At 35.9% G+C, this 20,863-nt stretch overlaps 2 protein-coding genes and 1 pseudogene across 2 annotated transcripts; all 3 read right to left on the bottom strand.

Moving 5' to 3' along the window:
- LOC110735914 overlaps window positions 1–1,200 on the bottom strand; it is a 14,196-nt pseudogene extending 12,996 nt beyond the window's left edge.
- Window positions 1,201–2,419: 1,219 nt separating this feature from the next.
- Window positions 2,420–3,857, bottom strand: LOC110736913. The gene is made up of 2 exons (XM_021917250.1): window positions 3,784–3,857; window positions 2,420–3,171 (listed from the first exon to the last, which is right to left on the bottom strand). Exon 2 carries the CDS (start codon window positions 3,161–3,163, stop codon window positions 2,537–2,539), a length of 627 nt encoding a protein of 208 aa, XP_021772942.1. The 5' UTR covers window positions 3,164–3,171; window positions 3,784–3,857; the 3' UTR covers window positions 2,420–2,536.
- Window positions 3,858–5,805: 1,948 nt separating this feature from the next.
- LOC110736914 (long chain acyl-CoA synthetase 7, peroxisomal-like) lies at window positions 5,806–19,889 on the bottom strand. The gene is made up of 23 exons (XM_021917251.1): window positions 19,279–19,889; window positions 17,395–17,455; window positions 17,163–17,240; window positions 16,995–17,066; window positions 16,808–16,889; window positions 16,428–16,533; window positions 16,264–16,340; window positions 14,874–14,918; window positions 14,699–14,785; window positions 14,084–14,173; window positions 13,932–14,011; window positions 13,754–13,847; window positions 13,487–13,575; window positions 13,320–13,408; window positions 11,274–11,418; window positions 11,025–11,143; window positions 10,556–10,679; window positions 10,368–10,454; window positions 7,970–8,073; window positions 7,808–7,893; window positions 7,161–7,247; window positions 6,992–7,078; window positions 5,806–6,130 (listed from the first exon to the last, which is right to left on the bottom strand). The coding sequence occupies exons 1-23, from the start codon at window positions 19,397–19,399 to the stop codon at window positions 6,035–6,037; spliced, it is 2,106 nt and encodes a 701-aa protein (XP_021772943.1). The 5' UTR covers window positions 19,400–19,889; the 3' UTR covers window positions 5,806–6,034.
- Window positions 19,890–20,863: the final 974 nt, after the last annotated feature.

Here is a 20,863-nt window from a genome sequence, read left to right on the forward strand (position 1 = left end):
GCTCGGGCGTTGCTTCTTCCCATGAGGTGACGATGAAGATGATGCAGCTGTCTCCTCTGGAATGTCATCCAGGCCAACTCCAACCCCAGACGTAGTGTTGCTACGCCGTCGGTTTCTCTGATACTGGCGATGCACTAGTGGAGGAGATGTCATGATAGTATGCTGAGAAGGAGTCGGTGGACGGAAGGCACGTGCTGAATGGCCTCCACGATGAGGTGGTGGTCTGATCGGCATAGTGTGCACAGTAGAAGATGAAGATGTGGACGGTCGAGGCTGCTGAATAAGGTGTGACTGCCCCACCCTAGACAAGGTTTGGCCACAAAATGATGTAAAACCCTGCATCGTCTGTATGGCAAATGGTATAGCCGTCTCTGGTGGCAAGTGGGAGATGGTCTTAGTAGCTCCCGATAGCTGGACGTGCAAATCAGCAAATGCATGTGCCTACATTTAAGTGTAGTTTTAATGTTAGTAAAATGAAATCAAAAACGTAAGAACTAGATTGAAATGAAGTGAAGTTCATACAAGCAGGAGGTCAGAGGTAGCTGGCTGGTAATGACTCGGGGGGCGCTCCTGCGAAGGTGGAGTAATGACCAGTCTCGTGATGCGAAGGTACCAAGCCATGTACTCTGTCATGGCCGGGGAAGAAGTCCCAGTGAACGGGTATCCCTGGACGACTAATGCCTCTCGTCGACTCCACTCGTGTACATGGTCCGAATGCCGAATCTCCCAGTTACGCTGTCCCCTTCGATCCTTCCTGTGTAGAGCAACGTCCGTGTCTACATCCTGTGGGATCGGCTGGTCTAACCCGAACTGACGAAGGACTCGGTCTGGGAGGTGGAACTCAACGACGTCAAAGCATATCAGAGGTGCCCGTGAACGCCAAATGTGCATGTCTGAGCGACAAATCTCCGGAAGTCGATCCATCACCCGCCTCAGTATATGGCTGCCAAATCATCTAATTCCCAAAACAAGTATGTCAACATGTATATGACTAACATAATGGAAGAAATACAATGCATAAAAAAAAAGAAACACCGATTGTACCTGGTCCTCGCGCTGATGGTCAAACGCATCTCTGTAGTATGGTAGTCCAGAAGCAGTATGCGCACACGATAGATGGACACGTAACCACCTGTAAAGACATGTTAATAATAATTCTTGAAAGATAGAATTGTAAGAACATGAACTTGAAGCAAACATTGTACCGGAAAAAGGTCATTTGCACTAAAGCGGTTATCGGGAGACATCGAGCCCCCTTTAAGACTCCGTTGAAAACTTCCGACATGTTTGTAGTCTTCACACCAAACCTGAAACCACCATCATGATGAATGGACCACTTACTGTACGGAATTTCCATCAAGTACCTACGGGCCTCTACATTCAAGTCACCAATTTTGTTGATGTAGTAATCAAACTTCTTCTTCTGCCTTGCAGTAGCTGCTTTGCCAAAGAGGTTCTTTATGACGACACTTTTAAATTTTGAGTTCACATTAGAAGCCAAGTGTCGTGTACAGTACTTGTGGTAGGCATTGGGCTCCTCCCAACCACTTCCAACTTCTTCCATTGCTGCTAAAAATACCAGCATGTCTATCAGATATCACACATAGCCCTTTCCTATCTGTAACTCGAGCACGAATACAAGCCATGAACCAAGACCAAATATCATTGTTCTCTCCTTCGACAACCGCAAAAGCAAGGGGGAATAGTTGAAAATTGGCATTCGTTCCCATAGCAATGAGTAGAGTGCCTTTGTATTTTCCATATAAATGAGTGCCATCAATGGTGATAAGGGGTCTGCAGTGACGGAATCCATCAATACATGGCTTGAATGCCCAAAAAGACTCGTTGAAAAACATGTGTTCCAGGAACCGTACACTCTAACAACCTCCACTCAACAACAGTTCCAGGATTTGATTCCTTGAGAGCTTGCATGTACTTAGGCAACTGTTCATATGAACCCTCCCAATCCCCATAAATGAGTTTTATTGCCTTTTGTTTCGCTAGCCATGCTCTCTTGTAGGTTATTTGGAATCCATCAAATTTCTCTTTCACAAGTTGCACCATTGTCTTGATTTTCAATGAAGGATCAACGCGAATGACATCTAGAAGAGCATTGCAAACGAACTCGGAAGTCAGTAGCTTATGATCTCCCGAGTCGATGTCACCAACACAGTTACTTGCATGAGGGCCGTTGTACCTCACAATTTTAAACGTAGAGAGTGTTGGATCTTTCACTCCTCTAAGCCTCCACGAACAACTACATTGTTCTTTCCTCTTGCACTCAACAACATATTTCTCTGGCTCTGCCTCCACAACTCGAATTGTTTGATTTCTAGCTATGGAGTAAGATTTCACAGCATCTTTCAGTTGTTGCAATGAGTCAAACTGCTGACCAACCTCAAATTCTCCCCATTGTTATATGTCTCATTTCCTAACAAAGACATCCATGAGTTATTCAAACGAGGATCAACTTGCGCCACTTCATTGAAGTCTGAAGTGGGGGCGCTTCCTTTAATTGCCTTATCACGAGCTTCAATTACCTCTTCATCATCATCTCATCAGTGTCATTCATCTCTGCATCGCCAAATACATCAACATTGTTTGGGTCAAGAGAATCAAGAATGCCTTGTGGTTGTGTGCTTGTCGAGGTTCCAACATTAGGCGATGAGGCCGGAGACCTAAACTGTGAGAGATGGTCATTGACATAATGTGGATCAACAAGCATTCTTGTGAATGACCCTATGCCCACACTTTGAACACCAGTGGAAAACGGTTGATCCACACTACCAAAAAAATCCATCCCCGGAAAGGAACCAGTGTTAGTTTGCACAACTGGCTCCTTTGGAACTTGTTCAATGAACAATTGCATTGCAACAGAAGAACTCTGAGTCACAGCAATCCACATAGCTCTAACAGCGTTGTCGTCATTTAACGGAATTGCAACATATGCCCCAGCCATAGGATAACGCATAACCACCTTCAACTCCACACCTCTAGGATCAACACTCAATTCTTCATATAGCTTGTTCAGAACTTGTGAATATGTCATCGCAGAATGTACAAACTCAAATTTTTGATTCCCACCCCTATACGTTATATCGCTATCTTTGTGGACAATTTCTCCACCCCAATAGCAATATAGAGGGTAGTTCGGAACCTCCATGTTTCATTCTAGAAAAGACCATTATTAATCAAAGATATTAGATTGCAAAAATTCATTAACAGTGTGGCAATGTCCTAACATCAAGCAAGCAAACTACACAATTATAGCAACCTAAACTGAGCTATGAAGGTCTTAATACCTCTTGAAGCTCAACATGGGCATAAGTCATGACTACATGTACTTTGAGCTCATGTACTTTGTGTATAGAAGCTCTATTTTCACTTTCAAAATCAGCAATTATAGCAACCTAAACTGAGTAATGTGATCGAAACCATTAATAATTCTACAAGGGTTATATGTAAGGTAAGTAAATCAACAACAACAACCAAAACCAACCACAAACATACATACAATTCTGAAACTCAATAACAACAACAATAAACAAGAACACTAACAACAACAACACAACCAAAACCGAAACTCAATAACAACAACAATAAACAAGAACACTAACAACAACAACACAACCAACCGAAACTCAATAACAACAACAATAAACAAGAACACTAACAACAACAACACAACCAAAACCAACAACAACAACACATACATACAATTCTGAAACTCAATAACAACAACAAACCCAATAACTGAATACAAAAAATAATTAGGGCACTTACCACAAACAAGAAGATCAGCACGTTTCTTCTGAAATTAGCGAAGCCGACCACTAAAGTCGAACCCTCGGCGTCAAGCGGCGGCCTTCGTTGCTGAGGAATGCTCCGGCGGCGTCGGTGGATTCCTTGGCTGCGCCGGCTTCCGTTGAAGGAGGTGTGATTTTGGTGGAAGGCGTGGATGGGATTTTGGTGAGAAGACGAAAATGAAAGAGGAAAGTGAAATCAGGAAATTATACCTGCTAGAAACCGCTACTTGAAGTAGCGGTTTATTAAACAAAAACCGCTACTTGAAGTAGCGGTTTATTAAACAAAAACCGCTACTTGAAGTAGCGGTTTATTAAAAAGAAAACCGCTACCTGAAGTAGCGGTTTATTAGTAAAAACCGCTACTTCAGGTAGTGGTTACTTCAGGTAGCGGTTTTGCTGTAGACCGGATTTAAAATTTCTTCCCCCTGAACCGATGACGTGGACGGTACTTTGGGAATTCTTAAAACTTTGGCTGCAATTTTGGAATTGCGGTTCTTCTTGACTTTAATTTGGGAAAGAGCTCTTCAATTTCTGCAAGCACAATAACACTTACAACGCACTGTTTGACGCTCAATAATTTCTATTTTTTTTTACTTTATTATACACATAAAATATAGTATCACAATCATACTTGATACACCATAAAACTTTATGAGCGGCAATACTATATTTTTTCATTTTACAAGTATGATTGTCAAGTGATTATTAATCCATGAATAGAAAATTCGAATACATAAATATTTCTCAAATATATAGTGTATATTTCTATAATATATATTGCGCTCTTACAAAATCAATGGTATCTTACGTCAATATATCCAAAATCCAAAGGGATATACACCTCTTACATAACAATGTTTGTACCAATGATATGTTTTAAAATTTAGTATTTAGATAAAAAATTTATTTTATCCAAAAATAAAAGGCCGAGATATACACCTCATACATAATAATGTTTTTACCAATGATATGTTTTAAAATTTAACATAAAGATAACAATTTTATTTTAAAATTCAATAAACAAACCGATCGAGCATCGCCACTAGAATTAAAATTCCAAATAGGGAATCTTCTTTCAAAAAAAAAATTCCTAAAAGCCTAGGAGCTGTAGACTTACTTTTCGAACTAAGATGTTTGAATAAAGTGTAGGAGTACTCAAATTTTTAAATGTCAATGAAACCGTAAATTAAATAACTCATACGATTGTGAACAGTTAAAGTAACAAATGTATCAAATATGGATAGATTTAGACATTAGTGATAATGCCTTTTAGAAAATAATTATTACTTTATAATTATTTTATAAGCAGCCAATTAATGTAAAGATTTTTAAAACATAAGGATATATATTGCAGAGCGAACCCAGGGCATCAACGTCCTAGTTTCCTTATAATTTCATTCACATGTTGATTATGCAACATACGTAGCCTAAGTTTAACACAACATGAAGGAAAAAAAAATTGAAAAAAAAAAAAAAAGAAATGAGCTACTTATGATGAAAAACCCATAAACCATATATTTCTCCTAAAGCTTTTGCAAACACTAATTTTTTCCCAATTTTTATTTACCAAAAAAGCACTATTTTTCCCCAATTACTTTAGCCTTGCAACCTCTGATCTAAGTGATCTATAAATCAAAAAATATAGTATAAAAGACAGAATATGAAACACGACAAAAAAAATTAACAAAAACAGGTGACTAGGATAATAAAATACTTTACAAATATCTTGGAAATCATGTTAGTCGATTAATATTTTTTAATTGTACTTCGTATTAAGTAAGATCCGTGCAACACATGGTCTTTAATTCTAATTACAACATAAGACGGCATGTAATGTAATCTTCAATACGTATAATCATGTACAGTTTATTCTAACAGAATGTTACAACATGCATCGTATCACAGCAGGCGTGCATCATATAGCAAGCTACGGAGTAATACAAAATTACAAATAGCAGGCACAATAAGCCACTTCCAAAAACCTGCTAATATACTAAATATATATGTAGACATTTTTTTATTTTCTATTTTTAGAGCGAAAATGATCCCCAAAATAATAAATAAATAAATTAATAATCCTGCTAGGTTGACACAAATACTAATACTGGCAGAATCAGGGAGATTACAAGCAAATCTTCCTCGTTATCACTTGACAAATGACAGGATGTTGGCCTCGAGTTATTCCCAATGGACTGTTACCTTAAACTTATTTCACGGACCAAATTTCATCACAATTTGCTCTGCGTTGGGTCAGCTTTCGAAAGTAGAGCGTACATTTCTCCTATTTCTTTCTCAAAGTAAACCTTAGCTTGAGGCCTCTTTACCTGTCAAAGTTTGAGAAGGATATGAACTTTGTTAGACAAGTGAAGAACTCACTCAGCATTATATGTATGGGTGGTTATGGGGGCACACTGTAATGAGCATAATTTGAATGTGATCTACTAAAGTTCAGCTCTCGGTTTGAGTGAGCTTAACTTTAAAGATGAGTCATACTAAGCTTGAATCAGGTGATCAAAATTCAGGTCAGGCCGGGACTCAGTATGAAATCGCATGCCCAAACCAGCAAAAAAAAAAAAAAAAAAGCACCGGGCTTGTCAGGCCAAAGTGGGCTTTTCAGGCCGGGTTCAGTTTTAAACTAAAACTGTGTTTTTAGGCTTGCCAAACCCGTCCAATTTTCCGGACCGGGCCATAGTTGATCACCTATGTTAAATGAACCATAGCTCATGAGCAGGCAAGAATATATGTACTTCCTCAGTCTAGTTTTAGATACTACACTTCTAAATTCATGCTTTCCAATGCATAATTTCAACCGTTTATTATCTTTAGTTATTAACAGGTAAAAGTTATATTAAGTTGATATATAGATTTAACAAATAATTAAAGACCCATTATCAAAGAGTCAGGAATTTAAACAAGGCAAGGTCTGCAACTTGATAATGTAGTTTCCTAGTTGGACCTTGTAACTAAAGCTCAAGTTATTCAAGCTGATAAAGTTGGGTAATGCACTGAATGAAACCAGGAAGTTAAGAGCCAGACAAGCTCAAGCTCAAGCTCAGTTTGGCACATTATCACTCCCTTAATATGTAGGAGTAGATCTCAAAACTCAGAACGACAATCAGAACATGTGAAAAGACTCCTACTTTTTACAGTAGTAAACACGTGAAAGAGGGAGAGAAGAAAATAACCTTTAGCGTTGGAGTGAGAAGACCATTTTCGACAGTAAATGGTTCCGGTACCAAGGTCACAGCTTTCACGAATTCAAACCCTCTCAACTGAAAGCCATCAAGAGAAGTTAGAAAAGGGTCAAACTGCCAGTTGGAATAAAATAAACCAGGAGTCCATGGAAGTACTTACCCCGGCCTCTCTTCCCAAAGCATCCATATCAGCAAGAACTGCAGCCTTCGCTCTTGGATGTCTACAGAGCTGTCCTAGATCTTCATACTGCATCCATGCAATTCAAATTACCATTAACAGATATAAACTAGTATTGTCTGCCGTACATATCAACAAAAAAACACGATCCACAGCACTTTATGGACCTAGAGAAAGCATATTGATAAAATAAAAGATGGTGCAAGTATACAATTCACCAATCTTGTGCAAGTACAAATGTACAATTTGCTTATAATAACAAACCAACAAATTTGAGTAATTTGGTACTTTTCCCATTCTTCTAATTCTAAGAGAGCCTGGATACAAACAGGAGCTCCTATGTAACCTCCTGGACAGGTATCCATATAATATACTCTAAAATTCTTAACACTAGTCTAACTCTTTTACATCACCTCAAATCAACAATGGCTACTCAGATCCAGGAATCAAAATACCCCTTATGTCATTGACGCCAAAAGAACATAACGATCATGATGAAGTTAAGTTTACAGCCCAGCACAATATGATGATTTAAAATAATTAGGTGTCAAGCAAACATGTTTTATGAACACTAACTTTGCATTGCAATATGTGAGGAACTACAATAATATTACAAACTAGTAAACTACCTTGATGCCCTCCCCTGAAGCCCAATCCTTTAATGCATCTGGCTCGACAGCAACAACTGCTACCAATGAGGAATTTAAGCTGTCACCTGTGAAAATGTCAAGCATAAGAATAATAAAATATAACAGTGTGGTTAAAAGAACCGCTGCCTTGTATAATCATACCATATACAAAGCACTGTGCTACAAATCTGCACTTGGCATATACGTTCTCAATTTTCTCAGGTGCTATGTACTCTCCTTGAGCTAATTTGAAAATATTTTTTTTCCTGCCACAAGAAAAATTAACAATCTTAGTGGAATATTATAAAATAAAAAATAAAAAAATAAAATTGGTGTCTTAAGTATTTTTCATCAAAAATACCAACAGCATAATTGAAAAAAAAATGCCTGACCAGTGCAATAAAAAGGTTAATTATCTTGCCAAAATAACTGTATCAAAGTCGGGTATTAAGCCTTTAATTTTTCATTAAGTCAGTAAAACAAAAGGAGCCATCATCAACAAAAACTCAAAACATACATTTAAATATCATTACAATAAATTTACCATATAGGTAGGTGTAAGCAATTTATCAAATCTAAGAAACCTTTGCAATTCTGAGAAAATAGGGATTTTTATTACTCCCAATAGACGTAAACAAAAAAAAAAGGATTATCAGAGATTAACACAAGCAGCATACGCATATATGCTCATATTAAGAGTAATAAATGCTTACAAGTTACAACAGAATATCTGATTCCCTTTTATTTGGCAAATGAGTCGTTTAAACTATAAATTTCATCAACATGGAATATATATTTCTTTTGTGAGGAAGGAATGACGTGATTTCCTCCATATTCCCTCCTCTCCTCCTTTCCATTTCCCCATTCTTTCCACTCTTACTTTCTAAAAAAGAACCATAAAAGAAAATTGAAATTTGAAACCTGATTTCCATTTAAATTACTATACAGTTTATAGTGTTTTCGCTTGAACCAAACACAAACTTAGTTAAGTTTTCCATTCATGAGTTAAAGATTCTACATTATCATCTCTCTGCTCTAATGTTATTTCATTAGTTCAGTTGGGCTCACACATTTAGTTAGAGATCTTGAGTTCAATGCTCAATAACAGCATAGCGCTTCGAATTTAACATATTTTTAAGAGAAAAACTGCTTTACGAAAGCAGTTGAAGAGTTGCAGCATGAGGGCATGGTAACCTAACCAAGAAAACAAAAATAAATTTATAAAATAGCCTAGTTCCTTTCTATCTTTTTGGCTAGATTAACTTTGACAACCCCAGCTGCCTAAGTCCATAGAGACACAAGCAACATTACTTTTAATGATTCACACAGGACAAAGCAACTCCAGAAACAATGGCATTCCGTTCCAGCCAGACACTCTACAAAATAGCTATCATAGAAATTCACTAAGCGTTCTCTTCTACTTTCCAATACCTAACTTATAAAAGGAAATCTGTAATCTCTTGTATATCAACAGAAAAAGCCAATCCACTTTATACACCGCAAAGAGCCATCTCCAAAGGTTACAGGCCATGTCACAGCGATGGAAACATTTGAACAAGATTCAATAGTAGCTCAGCAAGGAAAGCAAATGTTAGGTGCCCCAGCCAGCATATCATTCGTGTTAGTCTTCCCAAAGCTAACATCCACACAATTGCTCTCACCGTAAGAGGGACTTTTGCCTCTTAGATAGAGGTTGCTAGTGGAACATCTGGATACATAGGGGGTCAAATGGTCGATTCAAGCAAATAAGAAAGGATGTACAAGAAAAAACCCCGGCAGAATCTCCCAAACACACTCTAGCATCCTTCACATCCTTAAACTGAATATCCAAAAGGCAGAGATTTTTATGATTTGCAAGAGAAAACCCTTAGTCCGCCAAAGTCTGTAATAAATAAGTCTTAATCTGGCAGGTATAATCTGAAATTCTAGAAATTATTCCTTTGGTTATTTTCATGGAACTTGTGTACTACTTAAAACATATCCAGTTATGGCATGTGTTAATATATATACTAATATACCAATTTCTCTTCTCGTTTTTGCTAATTACATGGGGTTCGTGGACCACTACCCCAATATTTCAACTTTCTTTTATTTCCGCACATTAACCAAATGTTGCAAGGAAAAAAAAAGAAAAAGAAAAAAAGAAAAAAAGCCTTGTTCTAGAGTAAACGGCTGATACCAGGAAACTATTTGTGGATAGATGTATTGCATGGAAACTAATATGTACACAGATAAGGATACAAGAAAACAGCAAACAAAATTAAGGGACATAGAATGGCTAGATACATTATACGTAGTATAATCCAATTTAACCTTTAACTTTGCACTCTTCTTGACCTCCATGCAACAAGTAGATATTAATTTAAAATAAGGGGTGGAGGGAGTATCAAATTAAAGGGGGCTAACAAGGAGTACATAATGCCCAAGGCCTAAATTAATGATTCTCCTTTATAGTAGTTCTACAGGTGATTTAACAAGTTAAACTGCTACTTCGTATTTGATATCAAAGGTGCATGGTTACCAAGTCAATTGACAATGTTCTGAATTAAGCACAACTCACCTGTCTATGATCTTGAGGCGACCTCCAGGTAACCACAACCCAATATCTCCAGTGTGAAGCCAACCATCATCATCAATTACTTCTCTCCTGGAACAGAAAATGATAATCAGGTTTCTTAAGTGTAACAAGACTGAACATAAAAAATAAAAAAATAAAAACAAAAAAAAATATTAAAAGAAATTTAGTACGTCTGCACTTCATCTTTATAGTAGCCTTTGAAAATAATGGGCCCCCGAACACATATTTCACCACGAGGATGTGGCTGATCGTCAGATGTGTAATTCATTTCAGGAACATCGACTAGTTTCACCTCTGGAATTGAAATTGCATTAAAAGCAAAAAAAATCACTTTCTTGTAATGCATGACTTGCAATAAGCCATAAAAATGTTATCAGGTAAATAATATGAGCGAAAAAATGACATAAACTTGAAAGGATTTGGCAATTTTCCACTATGAAATGGAGTTTACCACAATTTGTTTTGTTCACAGCCACATAGCTCAGATACAAACGAAGAGACAAGACAGTTTGGAACAAGCCAAACTAATAACCTTTTTTTTTGGGTCAGATAGCTGATTAGTCTAAGTAGTCAAGATTAATTTCTAGCAGCCAATATACCTAAAATTACTTCATGTCGTTCGAGCAAAAGTGCACTTACCGCAAGCAGGATTAGGGGAACCAACATGACCTGACATGTTGTCATCTGCATCCATTGAGCTTATGACACAGGAGGTCTCAGTCATACCATATCCTTCAAGTACTCGGCAACCAAAGCACCTATTATTAAAGATATGCACACGTTAACACCATAAGTCCGTAATACCATATTTGCTATAATCAACACTAATGATTGCTTTAAATAAAGACCTTCAATAAGCATGACTAATTCATTTAATGATTAACTTACACTTTCAGAAAGTCCATGACATCAGAGGATAATGGTGAAGCGCCAGAAGCCATTAAGCGAACTCTGCCTCCAAGCTTGGCCTTAATTTTATTGAATACTAGCTTGTCCCAGATTTGCGATGGGTTTTCTCCCTGAAATATAGCATCTGAATAAGTACGAAGATTAACAAGTAACACTACAAATCATACGCTTCCGAGAATTGGATATGCTTACTTAAAGGCACTATTTTCAGATCAAGAGAATAATAAGATACCACAATCTACTACAGTAAAAGAAAGAGATGCAATATTTACTTCATCGCCAAACTTTTTTTTCCTTTTATCTGGTCAGGGAGTTAAGGGCGGGGAGGATCAAAGATCAAATAGTCACCTACTCTCTCAATAATGTTTTTAGGTCACTTGCAAAATTTACATTCACTTCTACCTTCTCAAACCCAGACCATCCCTAAATGATCATATCTTAGGTTAGTTTGCAAGCCTAGCACAAAATGTTAGGTCCAAGACTTGCCAGTTTCGGGTTACGGATCAAGTATGAAGATGCTACAAAGTGAAGCAGGCAAGAAATAGACAAAAGGTGAGGTAGAGAACCACAGATGTGCCCCAAACTACACAAATGTGTAGTATAAGGTCGACATAAAGAGTGACACACAGCCATGTGAATATTTATACTTGGCGATGTACCCCAATACTTCAACTTTTCCATTTTTCAGTGTTACAGTCTTATTCTAATTTGTTTAAGATTGTTGGGTATTTTATTTCAAATAATTGTAATTTTTTTAAGGAAGATATAATATTAGTTTCCTAATGTCCTCGTGACATTTTAGATCTTGTTAGATGCTATTCTTAAGTCGACTAAGAGTCTAGGGTTTCCATTCTCTATATAAAGAGGTTTGGAAACCATTGCTCAGTTAGAGAGAAACAGTTGTACACTAAAATGTGTAATAGACTAACCTAAGGACGGGCAATATTGGTAGTCTAGTATTATTAGATTATAGTCAGAGAGGGGGAAAGAAAAACATGAGCTGAAAATTGTATTGGAAAACTTAGAGAGTTATGACCTAAAGCCATTGTTAGAGAGTTATAGCCTCAAGCTATTTGAGAGTGATTGCCTAAAGCTATTAAGCCTGCTATTTTGTAACCATTTTGACATTTTCAATCAAACTTCCATTTTTTATTTTTATTTTTTCATTTGCCTTATTAAATCAGAAATACAAAGTCAAATAAGTAATCTGTTACAAGTCTCTGATACCAACTGCAATGGACTGAGATTGCTGCTAATTTTTTTATTTTTTTTTTTAAACGAAAGATTGCTGCTAACTTACTCAAGCAAATAAAAGGGAAATAGAGGGATAAAGATATATGATCTGATTTTTGTAAATTGATTGTATATGAAGAAATAATAAAGATGGAAGCTTAAATATTGATTGGAAATGGCAAAAGGTTTACAAAATGATAGGTTTAATAGCTTTAGGATATTATTCTCAAAATAGCTTGAGGCTATAACTCTCTAACAATGGCTTGAGGCCATAACTCTCTAAGGTTTTCCAATACAAATTTCTGCCTATGTTTTCCTTTCCTTTCCTTTCCTCCCTCTCTCTATTTATACTAAAGCTAAAGACTATAACCTAATAATACTAGACTACCAATATTGCCCCTCCTTAGGTTAGTCTATTACATAATACGAGAGAGTTACAAAAACCCTGAGAGCCAGCTAAATGAGGGATTTGTAATTTTTCGGTGAATTGAGAGATCACTAGTGGGAGTTAATGCTCAAGGTATTTTAGTGACAAGTTGGTGGTCTCTTTGGCAAGGGAGAGGTTTTCCACAACAAATCGTGGTTGTCAATGTTGATATTTTCATGCCTTTGAATTGTTCATATCTTGTCTAAAATTGGTTTTTCCTTCTGGAAATCCTAACATCTTACAAATGGTATTATTACACAAGTGATACACCCATAGACAAACACATAGTTATCAATCAATGTATCATATTGAATAATACAAGATAATGGGGAAGGAAAGAAAATGCAGGGGCTGGTTGTCAATACCATTTAGTATCGCTTGCTTCTTTGAGTTATAGGCAACATTGAAAAGCTTTTCTTTCAGAGCCCCAGAAGTCTTTACAGCATTGATAATCCTACAACACAGACACTATGTCAGAGTCCACATACAAGCCCAATGTTAGAATTCTACATGGAAGTAAACTCTAATTTACCCAGCATATATTCTGTTGTAGAGCCGAGGAACACTACAAAAAATGGTTGGTCGCAATGCCAGCAGATCATCCATCAGTTTCAAGTTGTCCTAGAGGAAAAAAAACAAAGGGCATAACAGCCCCTATATCAAATTTTTGACAAGAAAGCCAAAAGGCCAACTAAATTTTAATCACTGGAAAAAAGGACCATAGACAATATCAGGAGGAACAGAAAAGGCATAATCCAACATTCCACAATAATATGAAATAACAAGTTTTGTCAAGTACCCCTTGATAAAAGCCAACAGCACAACCATTGTAGGCTACCAAGATTTGGTTGGCTCGTTCATAAATGTGTGCCAATGGAAGATAGGATATATAGCTGCCAAATATAGCAAGTTACCAAACATACAAATGCAAGAGGAGAAATATTAGAAAATTCTGCAGAACAAATTCATTTACTTACACGTCAGAGGAGCAAAAGTTGACATTAGTGCTCACACCAGCAGTATTTGCAATTAAATTTCCGTGTGTCAATACAACTCCCTTCAAGATGAACCCAGATATAAGCCATCGATAAAATATAAAGTTTCATCGGAAGGAGAGGATAATTTGTACCTTTGGAGTACCAGTTGTACCACTAGTATAACATATTGTGGCAACATCATCCGGGGTAGGAGGGGAAAATGGTTGAATTCTAGCTCGGCCCTGAAAAGATACATTCATCAATAAATACATACACTATGCTACTTAGTCTTTCAAATAGATCGGAAAAAGAAGCATGTCGCCATTTTTAATAAAAGAGGATCACAGAAACCTAAGGAGTCAGCAGATCATGTAACAAACTTTTTAGAAGACCACAATTGCCCCAAGGTCTCTAATTGACCAAGTGCAGCAAGTGAAATTGGACGTAAGGAGTCCTACCCACAATAACAGTGAGGAAATTGAAAGAAAAAAAAAAAAAGCAGTTTATAATTTAAAAAGCTCTTTACAAGAAACCACTACAACTCGAAGCCAAAGAATGGTGTATTATTTGGTTCCAGTTGAAATAACAAGGGCAGAACAACAGACATGCTTCAAGAAGATTTTCCAACTTCCTTTACACATACACTTGATTTTTCTTTTTTAAGAGTAGGATAATTTTATTAGAAAAGAAGAAATTAGAAGTCCAACTGGACATATTATTTCAGAAACCAAAAAATGCAATAAATCCAAAAAGGATATTGGTTTTACCTGACTTAATAACTTTGAATAAGATATTAATTTAACTCCTGCTGCCTGAGGAAGTGAGGGCAAGTGCTCATCCACCCCGCCTACTACCTGTGAAGAATGCATGGTATGAAAACTTGAGATATAACCATACTTCATCATACAAAATGTTGTATACAAAGAACAAGTAAGAGCATACCACTATAACACGCACAGTTGGAATCTCTGACAAAAAGCTCAACAACTGCATCAACAAGCAGAACATAAATAACTGTATTCATGAAACGCTGGAAGCAAAGTTTTGTAACTTCAAAAAGAACAAAGAAGCAGTGAAGCCAAGGAACTCATAAATTACTCCTCACAAAAACATACTCCGTATTCAGATAAGCACATCCCTTAATCTGGTAACAAGTTAACAACAAACCAATAACAAATCACTGAGATAGTTAATTGTCATTGCTTCAAATTTTATCACATTTTGAAAAACAACCAACAATAGTAATTGCTATAAATACAACATACAATTACTAATCAGTAACAAAGCTAGTTAATCTTAATAAATTCTCATGCTTGCCAGCAAAAAGCTTATATTGACCAAGAACTAAGCTTCCTCGCCCAGCCCCCATCTTTCAATTTTTTTTTTGAATAGGTTATCTTTTCTTTAAGTAGGTTGAAATTTTCTACTTTCTAAAAAAAAAGTCCCTCACTCCCTCCTTTAAAAGTTTTTTGCCCCTGATGCCATGGATATAGAAAAACTCCAGAGCTCAGCAGCATATTAGTTTATAATAATAGAAAATCCCTTCACATTATGACCTGTAGACACCTAATCGTTTCTTCAAAAACCAAACCCAGTGATGAATACCTTTTACGTTTTGATTGACGAGTTTGGCAAAGAGTTAAAGAGTCGCGCAAAGTTTCCTTAAGCCTTGACCATATTTCTAACCTTTTCCAAAAAAAATTTAATCCAAATCATTCATTTCGTGTCCTTAAACCCAAAATCATCCATTTTGTGTCCTTAAAAACATTCATTTCGTGCCCAAATTATAAAAACGTCCAACCTGATTATTTTGGTCCATTTTCCTAGTCCAATCATTATTTAGTTGGATGGGGCTTGAAAAGAACTTTCCAACGATATATTATAAGCCCAAATCCAACTTATAACGAATGAGTTATGGCCAAAATACTAAACCAAGCCTAGGCCCACCTTTCGTACAACCCAATGATTATATGGAGTCCAAATATTCTATTTAGGCCCCATATGATCATATTCCTAGTCCTAAATCAGTTAGGAACCTCTAGAATTTCACCTCCGCCCTACATGACCCTAGGGTGATTTTTCATTCCCTTTAAGAAAATTTTTAAGTATAAAATCCTAGGCTGCCAGAATTATTATCTTCTCATTTAACTGTACACTGTACACCACCAATTTTGGCACCTTAACTCAACTTAGTTCTCTTCATTGTACAGGGACTCTTTTGCAGTGTGCACTATTTCTCCTAGATACCTTATTCCCAAATCTCTTTCTGCTTCATGTCACTACATTACAGTCAGCAGAAATTGGTGGGCAAGAACTAGAAAGAAAGACTCACAGAATTCAATGTTTCTGGAACACAAAAGATGGCCTGCACATCTGCATGATTAACAATATATTTAACAGCATCTGGACCTGAAGGTGATTCAGCAAACAAATATCAGAATCCAAGAGACAGTTAATAAAACATTCTAGAAGCATAAAGATTAAGGAGGCAAATACCAAGTGTATCATACAAAGGAACTGAAATATATGAATAAGCCGAGCAGGCATGATCCACAACCACCCATTCTGGTCTATTGATAAAATAAAGTCCCACACTCATGCCCTGTAGGAAATGGACAGTCAACAGTTACTTATGGGTGTAAATGTGTAATATAAAAGAAATACAATTCAAAGAGCAGATCAGATGACTAAGCAGAAAATTCACAGCTCAAGTATGAAGATTGAGGATCAAGTAATAATAATAATGAATGGAGCACAATCAATGCTTGGACAAAATTCCAGAAAATTTTGGCAGAGCCCTTAAGTTCTTTGCCACAATTTGTAAATCTGGTAAACTTTAGGCCTCAAGTAGAGTTGGGGGTGATAGGAAGACTCACTTTTGACAGACCATAGTTCTGAAGAGCAGATCCTACAGCAGAGCGAGCATTGCTAACTTCTCCATAAGTCATCCATTTGTACCTTTGGAATTAGACAGAAAAATATGATCAGAGATAGTTGTTATGGTGTATATAAACCTACTGGGACAAGCCAGTATGAAAGATCAATTTGAATCTGTCAACATACTCTCCAACTGTTCCATCCACACGCACTCTTGTACCCAAATATTTGTAGTCAGGGAAACTGTCAACTGCATGTCTGCATAAACATTACACAACTAGATAGTGTTAGTCCTGCAAGATTACTCTAAATAATATGTAACGTGCCACGAACAAATATATGAAAGAGTCTCACACAAAATTCTCATGCAATGTCCCAATCTCTGGATGGTTTGGGAATCTAGTGACAAGATTCACAGGGAACCGAGCAGACCTGCCTCAAAAAATATGATAAAGCCATGTCTCAATTGATACAGATAAATAAATGAAAACAGAGGTAAGGAGATATACAACAAAAAAAAAAAGAAGAAGCAGAAGTGATAAATAATTAAATACAGAGCAAAATAACACAGCACAAGATAGCCTACCTGTACACATTCCACTTTCCTGTTTGTAACTTTTCAGGAAGGACTACACTATACTTTTCACCTACAAAAGTAGAAAACACAATGTTGTTTGATCACATATTCCCAAAGATTATAGACTGATACATTATGTACCTGAATATGAGTGTATGATATCACATCGATATGAAATTAAGAAAGACAATAGTCAATAGCAACTTTACTTGTTGTAACACATCTCTGTAACTTGAAAATATAACTTCAAAAAATTTCACAATTCCAAATATCTTTAACTGCATACAAAAACATCTGTAAACTAGAATAATTTAAATCTAGTTATTTTCTTTATCTCTCCCTCAAATTAGTAATGTCATGTTCAGCTCTGACATCAGCTATGTCACCTATGCGTGTTGTTTCCAGCACAAAGATCTTTGACTTTATAATACTGAAAATAATTCTTGTATGAAATTGTACAGAGGTAAGAACAACTGACAACAAAATTTGATAATATGAAGCATTATTTGCCTTTCCAATTTTCCAAATCACATAGGTTATAGCCAGAAATATGGCTACAATATTTTGGCCATAAATTATATATTCTCCCTTTGATTCCTTAACCATTTGATTAAACCCCATGCACAGGTGTTGTACAAAGCCAATTGGCATCCACAGTCCACAACAATTGGCCTTGTGTGAATACTGGGAAAATACATTGCTAAAAATTCAAACTTCCAGTTAATCCTACATAAGGTATTGCATTTTCCATAATTTTTTTGATACCCTGGGAAACTTGCCACTGAGAATCTCCTTGTTCACTAGGATTCCAATCATAATTGCTTAACTGAAGAGCTCCACTACCCCCATACACTGACATTGACAAAAGCAAGCCTTAAACAACATCTTCCAACAGAATCAAAACTCGTAACAGTCATAAACGCTTTGTTCGCCTAATAATAAGTCCAAACTTTGCCAATGGAAAGAAAATCCTCTGACGTCATTCACCTATCTATATTAAAGTTCTAACTTCTAAAAGCTAATATCTTGAATAAAAAGCGCTAGCATTTTTGAAGAAAATGCTTTTGACTGAAAGTTCAAATTGGAAAAAAGGTAAAAAAAAAAAAAAAGGGAAGTTTAACAAACTCTACAAATGGAAATTGAGCCAATACATATGCTCAAACTTTAACCAATAGATTGGATGCTGTTTAATAATTACATACTAATAAAAGCTTAAAAGTAATAAGCTCCCTGTAGGAGTGTAGGATGATTCAACATAGAATGTACAGTCAATTTCACATTTCCAAATGGACCAAATCATATAAAGTCCAAAAAAAATTAATATTCATTATCTCCCAATAACCGGGCAGTACATTCAACTCAGAACAATTAATCCATAAAACATTGTTAATGGTATCTTGAAAAAGGCATAAAGCTAGCCAATTAACCGTAATCAATAACAAAGCACATATTCCAAACAATAAGTAAAGCAAATTCCCAGAAACTACGAGTAAAAGCCAAATTCCAGAAACCCCAGAAAAAGTAACCTAACAAACCATCAACAGAAAATCCCAAAAACAATATAACCCAATTAGGAACAACCAATCAAGAATCTTAACAATACAAATTCTCCCCTCTTTCACTTTCCAACTACTTGTTTATAACATACAGTGAAAATAACCCAATCACATGATCCAATCAATCATCCAAGAACCTAAAAAAAAAAAAGGGGTCCCAGTTTATTCAACTCCATTAACTGATTAACAGAATACTTCAAAAGGGTATGGAAACCCTTTTTTCCCAACAAAAAGATTGCAACTTTAAATGCACCCACAAAAATATATATATTCATAATTCATTAAATACTATGGTAGATCAAATTAGAGTGAGAAAAACAAGAGAAGAGAGAGAAACCTTGGTAAAATTCTCCAGCAGTTTGACTGCGGATGATAGTGGAGTTTGGATCATCGTCAATGGAAAGAGGAAGAAGGTGGGATTGAATAGCTTGCAACCGACGTTGAGCAGGAGTCTCCATTGATGCTGTTTTGAAGCTTTTCTGCAACTGGGTGATTGTAAAGATTGAAACTTTTTTATGCTTTTAATTTTGATTTAATTTTATTTTGTTTAAACTGTGAAATTTTAGTGCAATAATAGTAATAATATTGATCAGATCAGAGAATTTGAGGGTGAGGAGGAAAGATTAGGATTTGGGGCACGCAATTCAAAGGGGGTGATGTCTATAATCATATAAATTTATAACCAAAAAATAATTTTGCCCACCAAAAAGTCCAATATCACGGATAAGGAAGAAAAGGTTGGAATTATTGATTTTTTGTCATGTTTTCAAGGGTTTTTTTTTTCTTTTTTTTTCCTCCTCCTTTGAAATTAGTTAAGGGGTCACTTTTAATTTATTTTTTGATTTTTATTTTATTAATCACTTGTTAACCATCTTTGGCTAATGTCCACTAATAAAAATTTGGCTTTCACCCACATAACATGATAATTTTTGTTGTGAATAGTTACAAACCTAATTAATGTATAATTCGTATTAATTAAGCAACTTTAGTTGGCAAAAAAAAGTCTAATTTTTGTAGGGTATTGTGATTGTCTTGGTTGGTGTAGGTTGCAATTAGTATGAGTGGGAGGAGGGTAGGAGAAAAAGAGTGAAGGGGATTAGTCAATTAAGCTAAATAATTCAAACTGTTTAAACATGGGCATTTTGGGTACACAATTATGCGGCTTGAGTGTGTTTTGTATCATTATGCGGCTTGAGTGTGTTTTTCTTTTTGCCGTAATTCGTAGCTTAATTAGATGTAATTAATTATAAATTATGCTATATTGCTGATTTATATTGGAAAATTATCAATGATACACTCCAAGTTTTGACTTTTATCTTTAATACACATCATTAAACTTTGATTATCAGCGGTACACCTAAACTTTTTCCTAATAAATTACAATAACTAAAACATTAATTAAACGTTTAATAGGTATAATGAGAGGGATTTTGCGATGACTTGACTTGACTAAATTGCCCCCTAGTCATTAACTCTCCCTCCAAGCCCAACTGTCAACATTAAATACAAAATTTTGATCGTTCGGCTCCTTCACTCTCTCCCCTATTCTTTTCTTCCCTAAAACCCTAATTGACGCTCGAGTGAAGCAAAATTCTTGGAGATTTAGCGATACTTTGTGGATTGTAAAAGGTTAGTGCTGATTTCTGTTTGTAATTGGTTTAAATTGTTAGGTTATAGTTAATGTATGTATTTTCGTTTCATTTGTTGGATTATGAGTTCAAGTTGTAATTGTGGTTGGATTTTACTCTTAATTATGCTCGATTTGCATATGATCATGTTTGCGTGCTTAATTTTGTATTTTTGTACATGTATAATTCGATATGGGTGTGTTTGTGTTTGTATGGTACAATGTTACTTTTTAAATGTTTAACCTAGGTTTAATTATGTGTTGTTCTTAAGTATGTGATGTTTTGTTGTGCTTA

The sequence above is a fragment of the Chenopodium quinoa genome, unplaced genomic scaffold, assembly GCF_001683475.1.
Source record: "Chenopodium quinoa cultivar QQ74 unplaced genomic scaffold, ASM168347v1, whole genome shotgun sequence".
NCBI classification, from domain to species: Eukaryota; Viridiplantae; Streptophyta; class Magnoliopsida; order Caryophyllales; family Amaranthaceae; genus Chenopodium; species Chenopodium quinoa.

Bases quoted from the DNA above. Each gene is read 5' to 3' on its own strand.
- LOC110736913 (XM_021917250.1), bottom strand. From the start codon at position 3,163: ATGGAGGTTCCGAACTACCCTCTATATTGCTATTGGGGTGGAGAAATT.
- LOC110736914 (XM_021917251.1), bottom strand. From the start codon at position 19,399: ATGGAGACTCCTGCTCAACGTCGGTTGCAAGCTATTCAATCCCACCTT. The intron at 16,341-16,427 runs GTATTTGCCTCC...AATCACCTTCAG, and splicing joins TCCTTTGTATGATACACTTG to GTCCAGATGCTGTTAAATAT. The intron at 6,131-6,991 runs GTTATTTTCTTC...AAACTTTGACAG, and splicing joins TTCTCACTCCAACGCTAAAG to GTAAAGAGGCCTCAAGCTAA.